Here is a 13267-nt window from a genome sequence, read left to right on the forward strand (position 1 = left end):
TTAAATCTAACAGCGAGTATGAAGGAGGCTTCACCAGTGTCTTTGAGTCTTCAGCGTACAAAGGCAAACGTTGAAAACCTCAAGCGTTAAACAAGCAGAGCAGCACAAAAACTGCAGAGCGGCTCGATTTTCTCAGAGCAGAGATGGGCAACTTTAATCATAAAACACATAATCAACATTCATGTCAGCATTTAAAGTAATGACTGATCTGAGCATTAATACAGGAAATGAAGTGGTTTTGTGTGTCTTTGTTGTTATTTTGTGTATTTATGAGTGCTTTGGAAGTTGTTTTGTGTATTTTTTTTGTCATTACATTTATTTTTTCTGTCATTTTGTATATTTTTCTGTCAACTTTGTGTGCTTATATTGTCCTTTAGTGTGTTTTTTTCTGTCATTTGAATGTATTTTTGTTGTTGTTTTGCATGTTTTTCTGTCATTTTGTGTGTTTGTGTTGTTTTCTGTGTTATTGTTGTTGATTTTAGCATTTTTGAAGTCATTTTGGGTATTTAAGTGTGTTATGGAAGCTGTTTTGTGTATTTTTTTTGTCATTCCATTTATTTTTCTTTCATTTTGTATATTTTTTTTTTTTTTTTTTTTTTTTTTAAAGGATTTTTTTGGCTCTAGTGGCCTTTATATGACAGTTGCTAGACAGGAAGGGGGTTAGAGAGAGCAGGGAATGACACGCAGGAAAGGGTCCCAGGCCGGGAATCGAACCTGGACCCGCTGCAGGTGAGGAACTATAGCCTCTGTACATGGGGCGGGCGCTCTACCCACTGAGCTAAACACCGCCCCTCATTTTGTATATTTTTGTGTTTATATTGTCCTTCAGTCTTTTTTTTTCCTTTTTATGTATTGTTGTTGTTTTGTGTGTTATTGTTGTTGTTCTGTGAATTTTTGGAGCCATTTTGTGTATTGATGAGGGTTTTGATAGTCTTTTTTTTGTTTTGTTTTTTGTCATTCCACTCATTTTATAAAAGCAAACAGAAAGTAAGGGAACAAATATTAATTTGTGGCAGATTTGCATGTTCTCTTTACATTTGCATGCCCCCCCCCCCCGAAAACTTCTGTATCCTTGTGTGGTCCAGAAACATGCATATTAGTTTCAATCTCTAGGAGTAAATATGTATATCATATATCATATTGATATGTCACTTTTTTTTTTTTTTTATCAATCAATAGACATTTTAGGTGATCCTTTTTTTTTAAAATTCCAAGCGACCCCACAAGAGGTCACGACCCCAAGGTTGAAAAATACTGCCGTAGGGTTTCTGGATTTTTAGTGGTTTTTCTAATTTATTGTAAAGAATAAGAAAAACAGATATTTTAACGATAAGTATTGTGTTGAGATCCTCTTCAGTGAGAAAATGTTTCAGTGATTTCAATGAGTACTCAATAACTTAAGTGTAAAAGATGTGCAGGTTTTCCAGCAAGCTCAAAGACCTTTAATAATGTTTTATGTGATTAATGAACTTCACATGTTCTTGCATATATACAACATGAGGTAAACTTAAACCAGTATAAACACCATCTCCAAACATGGAACAATTGCGTCCTTTCATTCAACTTCAAATGATCCACAAACATGACCTCTCGGCGATGCTGCCAAGTAAACCCTCCCCAGGAGGATTTTATACAGTTAAAACATGTCATGGAGAGACGCTGATCGTCTCCTCCTGGATGAAAACACTGCATAATGTATAAAGTATGAAGCGGTTTAATCTGTCTTTGGTCGTCAACAGTCTCCCATGTTTACATTCCAGAGCTGTGTCCGACACAGGGATCCTCCTCCTCTTCCTCCTCTTCCTCCTCCTCCTCCTTCTTGTGTGGGCTCTGAGTGTGTGACTGCACACGCACGGCATGTGCCCCAACATGTGTATGACACGAGCAAAGGAGGAGAGGATGAAGAAGAGCTGTGGAAACAAATCAAGATTTAAGATTTATTGAGTTTTCTATTTTGGGAATATACTGTATACTGTATTAAATTAACAGCATAAAAAGAACAATTTGATGGATTTCTGAGTGTGTCCTAATCCAGACCTTCCCCTAAACAAGCCACACTACAGAACTCACTCACATGTGCTGTCCCTTAGAGGAGAAAAAGACTTAAATGGCACATATTGTGCAGCTGTTTGTTAATACATGTGCCTGTGTGGTATTTTGTATCAGCAAATTTAACCCAGAATTGTTTTTCTGGTGAGACTTCATTGCAGGGTCGGAATCAATTATAATTGTATTCGCTTAAATAATCATTAATTACAATTATGATGTAATCATAATTGTAACTGTAATCGAACAAAGCTATTGCTGTGGTATAATTGAATTATAATAGAATTTAGATAATTTATTTTTGAAATTGTAATTGGCATGGAAATTCAATAAAAAGTACAATTTAATTAATTGCAAAATTGGGAAACCATGTTACAGTTCTATGTCTTACGCATACGTAGTTAACAATTATTAAAATTCGTTTCATATCAAGTTTTCCCATTACCTTTCCCATATTACCCCTACTTTTTACTATTTAAGACATTTTTAAATCGTGGGGTACACTGTCAAGAAAAAGGCTTTTTAGTGTATTTTCAGAATCAGAATTCCTTTATTAATCCCAGGGGGAAATTGCTTTTGTTACAGCCACTTAAGAAAAAAAAAATCACAAATAAAAAAATAAAACATTTAACAAAGACGTAAGAAAGAATAAACGTTAAATAGGTGTATAATTAAGTAAAAGACTGTTAAAAAAAACAAGGATCAGATACACACACATTACAGTAGTAAAAAATAAAGTAAGATAGATAATACTAATAATACTAATCATACAAATTATACACAAATATGATACATATATTTTAAAAAAATAGAAATATGATACAGATAATTTAATTTGAATTGTGATTAATTGTCATTCGAACTTTAGTAATTGAGAACATAATTGTAATTGACTGCAGTGGCGGGAAATAGTAATTGTAATTGCTGGAAAATGACAGTCAACGTATTCACAGATGAGTTGTCATTGAACATGGAAAATTGAAGATGTAATTGTAATTTAAAAATGTAGTTGACCCCAACCCTGCCTATCACCCTCATGTCCAACAACTTCATCATGTCATCACACTCCCTTCTCTTCACTGCACACCATCTCCTCTGTTCTTTATTTTTGTGTTCATCCTCTCTTCCCCTCCTTCTCTTTGGCTCCTGTGACTGTGGCGTATGTTGCATGCTGAGGGCAGAGGATGAGGAGGGAGGGATAAGGAAAAAAAGAGGGAGAGAAAGAGAGGAGAGAAGGGGGAGGGAAGGGACTGTGCCCTCTCATGCAGAGAGTCACATGGTGTCTCTGATTGGAGGAAAATGAGTAAAGACTGCAGCTCTGGCTGAGATGGCAACAGACAAAAAGGCACAAAGGCTGAGCTGTTTAAAAATGGGTTGCACAACAAGAGAGGAGGAGGAGGAGGAGGAAGAAGAAGGGAGCGAGAACTAGGGAAGGATGTGGATTAAGGGAGGAAGAAGAAGAGGAGGTGGGAAGTTGGCGAGCGAGAAAATAAGAGGTGTATGGGGGGGGGGGTGTGTAAAGAGATAGGAAGAAGGAGAAGAGAGGGAGAGAAGCACTGTAGGGCAGAGGAGGAGGAGAGGGAGGGTGAGACAGGGAGAGATCAGACTGTGTTTCTGCAAGGCTGAGCCCTGACGTGATTGGCTGAGGGGGAAGGTGATGGTGGTGGTGGTGGGCAGACCTGACTCTGAGATCAGAGACAGACAAAATGGCTCCCAGAGAACAGAGAACACAGCATCAGGGCACTGTCATCATCACACCCACAGCTGTCACATGACACACACACACACGCACGCACGCACACAGAGTCAAAACCTTGGACCTGTGTAAATCTCAGTATCTATTTTTTTCCATATTTTTTCCCGTGAGGTTATTTCATGTTGAATTGTGCTTTTAGTCTTCAGTTCCTATTAAATATTCTTATTCATTCATATATTCATTTGTCAAGCTTGGTGTCACTAACTGTGACCTGTCAGTGAAAATGTGATTAAGCATTAGATCATCATGGGTTCAAACCCTGATTTAATAATAATGAATCAATTTTATTTAGCGTTTTTTTGGACACTCAAAGTCGCTTTACAGAATAAAGGCATTATTCTTTCACTCCACACTTAGTGGTGGTAAGCTACTATAGTAGCCACAGCTGCCCCTGGGGCAGACTGACGGAAGTGAGGCTGCCATAGTGCACCATCGGTTCCTCCGACCACCACCAACACTCACTCACACTACATTCATACTAGGCAATATGGGTGAAGTGTCTTGCCCAAGGACACAATGACAGATACCAGTGGGGTGACTGGAATTCTCAGTGGTCTCCCATCCAACTATTAACCAGGCCTTAGCTTAGCTTAGCTTCTGAGATCTAGCGAGATCAGGCAATGACGGGCTGGTATGGCCACATTTTTCAGTTGTGGCTTGTTATTTTCATTGGTCCGTCCTTACTGTTTCCACCTAATCTCCTAATTACCTCCTTGCATCATTTTAAGTTGTTTTCTTTTTTTCTTTTTGTTTTCTTTTTCCTTTTAACTTGTCTGCACATGCTGTCGAAGGTGTTTTACAACACAGGTTTGCTTGGTCATGTCTGTCCTGCATTTTGATTTCAAACTAAAACTTAAAAAAGAAAAGCAATTTAAAACAAAGAAAAATAATAATTTATGTATTATATTTTATATGTGCATATTTGTTTATTTTATCCTTGCTTTGTACATAATTAGTGTGTTTTTTTTAATTTTTAATTTAGTTAAATGTTGAAGGACCCCCATGTCTCTCCCTAAACCTAGCCGTGATTCATTATGAAACCTTCTTATGTGGGATTAAAATATTTACACTGTAGCTTTTTGGGGGTAAGCTACACTGATTTTCCCTCCCAGTCAAAAAAAAAAATAAAAATCATTATATACATTATATACTTTTTCTTGTCGTGACCCCATTTTTAGACAACAAATTTCTGGCGACTCCAGATATTTTTCTCTTCTTCTCTTTTTGTTATTCTGTGTTACAAATACAGTATCAGTGGACAAAATATTTTTTATACTGCATTATATTTGCAAAAGTGAAAGTGTAGAATGCAGTTGTTTGAGATTGTTAATAATTATATTATTATTAACTCTAAGCTTGCTGCCTCTTCCTGCTCTGTATATCTATATTTCTGTGATATTTTGTATTATTTTTTATTTTAATTGTGCAAAGTAGATAAAAATAAGAAAATAAATAAGATTGTAAAAATTTTAAATTAAATTTAAAGTATTTTCAATTATTTTTAAAATGTAATAGAAATTAAGAAAATATATGCTTAAATTATTACTAGACATTTCAGGCGACCCAACATCTAATGGCATTTATACCCTGACCAGGACAGTTATGAATGAATCAATCAATCTGTTAAGATTTTGCTCCTGTAAAATGACTTGTTCTTGCATCATTCAACTGGCATTATCTTTCCACATGTGTTTACTTCTGATTGGCTCATTATCATGTAGTTCCACACTCCATTAACACACACGTGAGGGGTCAAAAAGTTAATGACATGATCATTGTTAACTTTCACCAACTGATTCATTCTAATATCTGTGAGGCTACTTACTGCATACATCACTGGTTCAGTGTCCTCCTGTTGTAGAAAAGTTAGTGTTCATCTACTGCGTTCATTGAGGAAAAAAACAAAGTAGAGTGAGAGGAAAACGAAGACTCATCATGGCCACACGGTGGCGCTGCTGTCAAAGGACAACCTTAGATTGAGGCGTAAGAGTACTGATATATTCTACTCATGTAAAAGTACAAGTAAGTCATACATAAAATACTCAAGTACAAGTAGAAGTTATCTCTATTAAAAAGTACTCAAAGTAAAAGTTGCTAGTTACAGGCTTATCTTTGGTAATAAATCTTGCCACGGTTCCCTTACATACTGTAAACATCTCATGTATACAAAAAAGGACAAAACCAAATCTTGCACAAAATTGGAAGCTTTTTTCCCCCCACAAAGGCATCTGTATAAAATAAAAGGTTTGTCAAAATGTACAATTCTTAAATAAAATAACACCAATTAATTCAATTCAAAATAAATTAAAAAAAATGATTCTCAGGTTCCACGTATAGCTACATTTATGAACTCTAAAACATCATAAAAATAAAATAACATCAAACAATATGTTTTTTTTTTTGGCGTGGTACTTTACATTTATTACTTTGGAAAACAAAAACGGTTTTCAGAAGTACTGTATGTTGGTCAGTGTGTTTGTATGTTTGTGTACACAATAACTTGAAAAGTTATGAAAGGATTGTGAAGAAATTTTCAGGAAATGTTTCTAATGGGACAAGGAAGATGTGATTAAATGTTGGTGATGTTCTAGCTACCAAAAGAATATCCCATCCACACTGTGGAACTTCTGTTAAAAACATTGTTTTAGAACACTGATGATGACGTCATCAGTGTTCAGAATGTTCAATTTTTGTAGTTTCACAGTGTCCGTTGATAATTTTAAAACTAAAAATAATAATTAGCTCAGTAATGGTTTGGTGTAGAAATGTAACAAATTGCTTTACTTCTTTTAAAACATACTTAAGTACAAGTAAAATTACTGATTTAGAAACATACTCAAAAGTACCCATAAAAGCAACTCAATTACAGTAATGTGAGTACTTGTGATCTGTTACTTTCACCTCTGGGCATACTGTAGATCTCTATTAGCAGCTTCCACACCAGGTTTCACACCAGTACTCCCTTTTAAAAGTTTTCAATGGTGGTGGTCTGTTTTAAGACTTCTAACAACCTCATGCCTCTGGATTTCTCTGAATTCTTTATATCATTGGCTAAAAACATTTCTTATAACATTAAAAAATTAAATAGCATAACATGCATGTTTCTGCATGTTTGTTGGAGAAATCTCCACACATACTGTATATCATTTTTCCTTTTTTGTACATCTTGGTTTTCCTGATCTTTGGGCTATTTTAATACTTTAATTATATCCTCTAGGTGGCATTATTAAGGGCTGCATGTAAAGCTTTTATTAAAGAAAGTATGCTTAAAAAAAGCTGACATTATTATCATAATGTTTGGGAGTCATAGTGAGAAATGTTTCCATAAACCTCTGGTATTATCTGTATATCCCGGCTTTAAGGAAGGACATAGAAGTAGAGCAAACACTGTTGCGTTCAGAAAACTTTTGGACAATATTATACCTAAATGAGGATTTTATCCTGCTAAAAGTAACCACAAAAAGATAAGTACACTGCGGTCAGGGGGTCAAACACAGATTTAGGAGTCAAATTTAGTCCTGGAGCGATACAGTCCATCGGCTTTAAGATCTCTCCTTTAATCTACAAACCAGAGTCTGATTAAAGAGTCATCATGATGCTTTAAATAAAGTCATTTAACATTATCCTGAATTACAGTTGAAGCAAGGACACATTAGAAACCTGCAGGCCTCAGCGTGACTCTTTCACACCTTCACAGGGATGCACGATCCTGTCGTGGAAAACAGAAGTGACTTTTGTAACATTTGGAAAAACCAAATTCTAAAGTCGTGTTTGACTGTGTTTCTATTCAAAGTATTAAAATAGAAAGTTTTTACTCAAAGCTTAGTCGCAGGGGTGTCAAACTCATTTTAGTTCAATTGAAAAAATACGAAACAGAAATGTATCATATCAGACATCAGTCTCAAGAGGATCTTCACTTCAAATGTCCTAGATTTTGTGATCAATTTATATTTAATCAAGGGAAAAATTCTGTCATAATTTGAGAAAAATTGAAGGATTTTGTAAGTAATTTGAGTTTTTACCAGCTATTTAACATTAAAGATGACTGCAATCATGCGATATAAGCACCGGGAATACCGTGAGCCCCTGCAAATATTGTTGATTTTCATTTACACAATGATTCATGTTTTTCCTGTCATTTTTACTTTCACCTGGGGGCTGAATTAGATGCTCCAAAGAGCCAAATTTGGCCCCTGGCCATGAGTTTGACAATTTTATATTCTTATATGTATGCTACTGTAACTAAAATGAGACTAATCATGGTCTATTTTGTCTTTTAGAAAAAATCTATTCATCTGCAAGTAAATTATAACAAATATTTATTATTTTGAAAAACAAATGAATAGAGAATATGAGCTGTTTTAATTCTTTCTGACACCATTATTAGCAAGTTTATTCTTTCAACAGTTGCATCTCAGTCTTTGGATCCTCCCTCAATAGAGAATTCTTTGTCCGAAAAACAGAACCAGAATGCCAAATAATATCTAGGTCAAGACATGGAGCGAGTGCTTGATCATTGTGTTTAAAGAAGTCATTAAACGGTGAAAAAACATGTGGAAGTCATGAAAGGTGGACTTTGGTTTTATGCTCAGGGAAGGAAACATAAGGATTGTTGTCTGTGGGGGTGGCAGAGGCGTTGTACTTCCTGTTTGGGCTAAAAACGACAGAAAGACACTTATAATAAACTAATTTCACAGTTAGCTCTCATCCTAAGCACAGGGATCAGTGCAGTTCACTTTGAACAGGCCAAGGGACAAGTTCAAAACAAGCTTTTAGAGGATTTGTCTCTTGTTTCTTTCCATTGTCCAAAAACATGCATGTAAGATTAACTGTAGTCTGTATTTCTGCATTATCCCATGTGAACCTGAATAATACATTATAATGCGTGTGTACGGCTGTTGTATGAGATGTTTTGTTTGTAGGCTACGCTAAGAGAATCAAGATAAGAGCTGTCATAAAGGGAGTTGATCTGTTTACTTTCCTGATTTGGAAAACAACTGAGGTCAGAAATTACACAGCTTGATCTGCTTTGGTGCCGTTACCTCCTCAGAGTCATTCTATTAATACCTTGGGACCATATACCGGAATATTAGGGCCGATACAACTTTTTCACTTCCTATACCGTACTGATATTGCTGCCGTGAGTATTATGACCGATACCGATATTGATCGGATAAAAATATTACTTATTTTTAGTGTGAAATGTTAGAAAAGGTTTGCTCAAGTGACATAATAACAAATGGGTTACATACATTTAAAACTTAAACTCAAGAATATTCTAAAATTGAATAAAATAAATACAAAATAATTTAGACAACCCTGAAAAACTCAATAATTCAAATAAAAACAATATTATACAGTTTTTAGATGCAGGCCGATATAATACTTTTTTTTTGCTGATAGCTAATGGATATCTGGCAACCTGTAATTTTTATATACAGGGTATATAAAAGTATACAGGGAGTGGTATGTATGTTAAAGATTGAAAAGGAACAATGACAAATTTCAGCCCTGTTAGAGACTGAAATGTAACAACGACCCAAAATGTAACAAGATCAAAATTGTTATTAAAAAAAATACAAATGTAATAAAACCTGAAATATTACAACTGGTCAATAATGTAATAATTGTTTTCTATCTGTTATTTTATATTTTTTTTTAAACAAAAATTTCCATTCACGAAGCACAGCATCAACTTCTCCTTGGGTTGTCCTTTTTCTTGTGTTGTGGTCTGTGCATCAGTATTATGGGAATACGGGGAACCCGTACAATGAGAACAGTTCCGCACTGTTTAGAGTGCAAAAAAAAGCGATTAACTCTGTGTGTTTTTTTTTTGCGATTCATTAATCGCAATTAATGCAAGAAAGTCCCAGAACTAATATATACAGTATATAATGTCATAAAATTATTGCACTATTTGGGGAAAAGTATTTTACCTTCCCCATAATCTAATAACCGTAAGAAAAACACACACATTTATGCATATACACATTTGTGTATGATACTACTCTCTACATTGAAGAAATGAGTCCTTTAATCCATAAATCATTGACTCAGTCTATGATGTAATAATATTATTACCTTATTAAGGGTAAATATTTTGACTGCCCTACAATGTAATAACAAAAGGCAAATACATCTTAAGTGTTGGGCTCAGCATCTTGTTAAAATACTGGCCAGTTATTACATTTTGGGTTTTATTACTTTAATAACATTTGGGTCTTGTTACATTTTGGATTGTTGTCACATATCGGGCTCTAACAAGTCCATTTCTCAGTAAAATGTCCTTTAAATGACATTTATTCAGCAAAAATAAATGTAGTATTCTTGTATAATTAAACTTTTGCTATAAATCATTTATAAGCACCTAAGAAGTTGTTTGTTATTTTAAAAGTCTGAATACAAACACTTGCTAAATAAAGAGTTATTCCTGATTATTTTCCAGAGGTCAGTCCAACGTGTTTCTGTCCTCATTGTTTGGGGCTGTGCTGAAGGAAAGGCCGAGGAGACGGCTGTTATCACTTCTCTGGCAGACACATGTGACACTCGGCTTCCTGTTGACTCGAGAGTGGAAGTGACATGTTGCACACTTTATACACGCATGTGGGACACACACACACACGTCATTCTCACCCCTATCGTGCCCCTGAGTCTGACAGTCTGGACATGGCAGATATCAGCTAGAAGAAGAGGCATGAAAACACAGAGTGTGTAGCTGTGAACGTGTGTTTAGTGGCAGACAAAATGGCGATGTCAGAGTCTGATGGAGGTAAGACCGTAGATGACCTTTGCCTTTGTGTCTTTTTCTTTTCTGATTTCCTTTATATGTCTCTCTGATCTCAGCAAACTTTTTCTTTTTTCGGAGACATTGCACGAGTTCTGTGTTGTGTTTGATGAAGATTATTATGTTAAAGGTTCATTTGTTCAGACAAATGTTTTTCAGGAAATCTATTTTGATCTCCTGACATGTTTCGACTGTCAACTGCTAGTCTTCTTCAGAGGCATCTGCTGATCGCTTTGATGTTTCTTTGAATTGCGCGTAATAATTCCAACAAGTTCTTTTTGTCTTCTCTTTTAATAATATGTTAAGGTTTAATTTGTTCAGACAACTGTTTTTCAGGAAATGTACTTTGATCTCCTGACATGTTTCGACTGTCAACTGCTTGTCTTCTTCAGAGGCGTCTGCTGATTGCTTTAATGTTTCTTTGAATTACGCGTAATAATTCCAACAAGTTCTTTTTGTCTTCTCTTTTAATAATATGTTAAGGTTTAATTTATTCAGACAACTGTTTTTCAGTCTGCTATTTGCTTTGATGTTTCTTTGAATCACGCGTAATAATTTCAGCAAGTTCTTTTTGTTTTCTCTTTTAATAATATCTTAAGGTTTCATTTATTCAGGCAACTGTTTTTCATGAAATTTACTTTGATCTCCTGACATGTTTCGACTGTCAACTGCTATCCTTCTTCAGAGGCGTCTGCTGATCGCTTTGATATTTCAATGAACTCCGTGTAATAATTCCAGCAAGTTCTTTTTGGCTTCTCTTTTAATCATATGTTAAGGTTTCATTTATCCAGATAACAGTTTTTCATGATCTCCTGACATTTTTCGACTGTCAACTCTGCTAGTCTTCTTCAGAGGCGTCTGCTGGTTGCTTTGATGTTTCCTTGACTTCTGCGTAATAATTCCAGCAAGTTCTGATGAAGTTTCTGTAAAAGTAGTCAGTTAAGCAGAGCTGTCCAGGTGTTTACTCAGCAGCTACTGTATATGTGTCAGCAGTAATCCCTTTTTCTACATGATTTAGTGGTTTATGTATGAATGCGGAGCAGTGTGCATGAAGTGAAGGTTAGGTGTGTACATTTTGTACATGTTTGGCCTCGGTGTTTGGGATGCTGGTTGCAGATAAGGCTTACCCAATGCCTGAGAGCAAAGACAGTGTGTGTGTGTGTGTGTAAGCCCCTCAAGCCTTATCCCAACACACCTCCCACCACCTCCTCTCCATCACCCGCCACACAGATACAGACTCACTCAAACACACACAGTGGGGATTAACCCCATCATGTACCACTTCACACACACACACACACACGCACGCACACACACGTGTACACACAGGATTAACCCTTGTGTGTCCATTTGCCATGGATGTTCCTTAGCCACTGTCAGCACACTGACTTGCTGGCGTTGCCATGGTGACAGGGGCCAGCAAATTTAAGATAGGCAAATCCACATAAGTCACCCGCAGCAGAGACTTCTAAGCTATACTTCTGACTACCCCCACCCCCACCCCCTGAGCTCCACACACACAAAGATGCTACGGAACAACTGACGCGAGAGTCACGAGCAGCAAGAAGTGCTCGTGTCCCAGGCTTAACATAAACAACACAAATACTGTACATAAAATCAGACCTAGCATCTTTGCTGAGGGCAGGAGTTGGGGGGGGGGGGAGCCCTCAGAGCAGCTTATCCGCTTTACTCGGTCACCTGGGGAGGGGGCACTTCTTTATCGGTCTCCAGATTTCCCACATCACAGAGTGGACCTGGTTTCAGTTGCTCACTTTATGATATCCATGTAAACAGTAAAAACGAGTCTTTAGAAGTTTCAAAGCAGTAGTTCATTAATCAGGGCTGGGTCAATTACATTTTTTAATTACAATTACACCTTCAATTGATTACGGTCAGAGTTGAGGTCAATTATAATTGTAATTAATTACAATTATGACATATATATACTGTATATATACATATATTATGTCAACTAAAATTAGGTTGGGGACAGAAGGGGGTTTTTATCGATATTGGACTATATTGGAAATTAAGTGTTGGACAATATCGGATATCAGTTATTCGGATAATATTGAACATCTCTACTTCTTATCATTAGAAAGCAATTTAGTAGTACAAAGAAGGCTTAGAAATCAAGGAGACTTGAGATATTTGAGGAAACTAAAAACAAAAAAACATATGACATTCCAATTTTGCTTTTTAGAATAAGAATTTATACATATATTTTTTCGTAATTATTCCTCGAGGTGCACAAATGTGTATGAATTTGAGCGCTGAATGCTAGGCAGGAGGAACAGGCAGCTAGCATTATAGCCTAACACACAGTGACAAATAATCACTAATAATACACATGTATTTACTTCTTGAATCAATTTATAGATTCAGAATAATGTGACTAACAGGATTTTGAACTCTGGGAGGAATGTTGATTACTCTTGAAAATACGTGTGTCACATAACAAAATGACGATGCCCACATATAAAGGGACATATTGTGAGTATTTTAGGGCTAAATGTTTATCTAATTGACACTAAAGGCATTTCCTATACAAATGACAAACACATTTTTGTTATTCCGCTTTAGATGGTTATCTAAAGTGCATTCATGGGAAGGGTTGAGTATCTCTTTAAGCCTTCAGCAGCAGGAGAGTCTCTGTGTGGGTGAAGGGAGACCATTCTTCA

At 36.0% G+C, this 13267-nt stretch overlaps 1 protein-coding gene across 2 annotated transcripts in view; it reads left to right on the plus strand.

Moving 5' to 3' along the window:
- The window catches only part of ldb1b (LIM-domain binding 1b), a 46967-nt gene that overhangs the window by 10837 nt on the left and 22863 nt on the right, over positions 1 to 13267 (plus strand). The window contains exon 1 of one of the 2 annotated variants that reach the window (XM_028445223.1): positions 10414 to 10571. The exons of the other annotated variant lie outside the window; for it this stretch is intronic. Coding sequence (XP_028301024.1) covers positions 10547 to 10571 — 25 coding nt within the window. The 5' untranslated portion in view covers positions 10414 to 10546. Of the gene's footprint in view, positions 1 to 10413; positions 10572 to 13267 lie in introns of those variants that run through there. 2 annotated transcript variants of the gene reach the window in all.

The sequence above is a fragment of the Gouania willdenowi genome, chromosome 1 (genome assembly GCF_900634775.1).
Source record: "Gouania willdenowi chromosome 1, fGouWil2.1, whole genome shotgun sequence".
In the NCBI taxonomy this organism is placed as follows: domain Eukaryota; kingdom Metazoa; phylum Chordata; class Actinopteri; order Blenniiformes; family Gobiesocidae; genus Gouania; species Gouania willdenowi.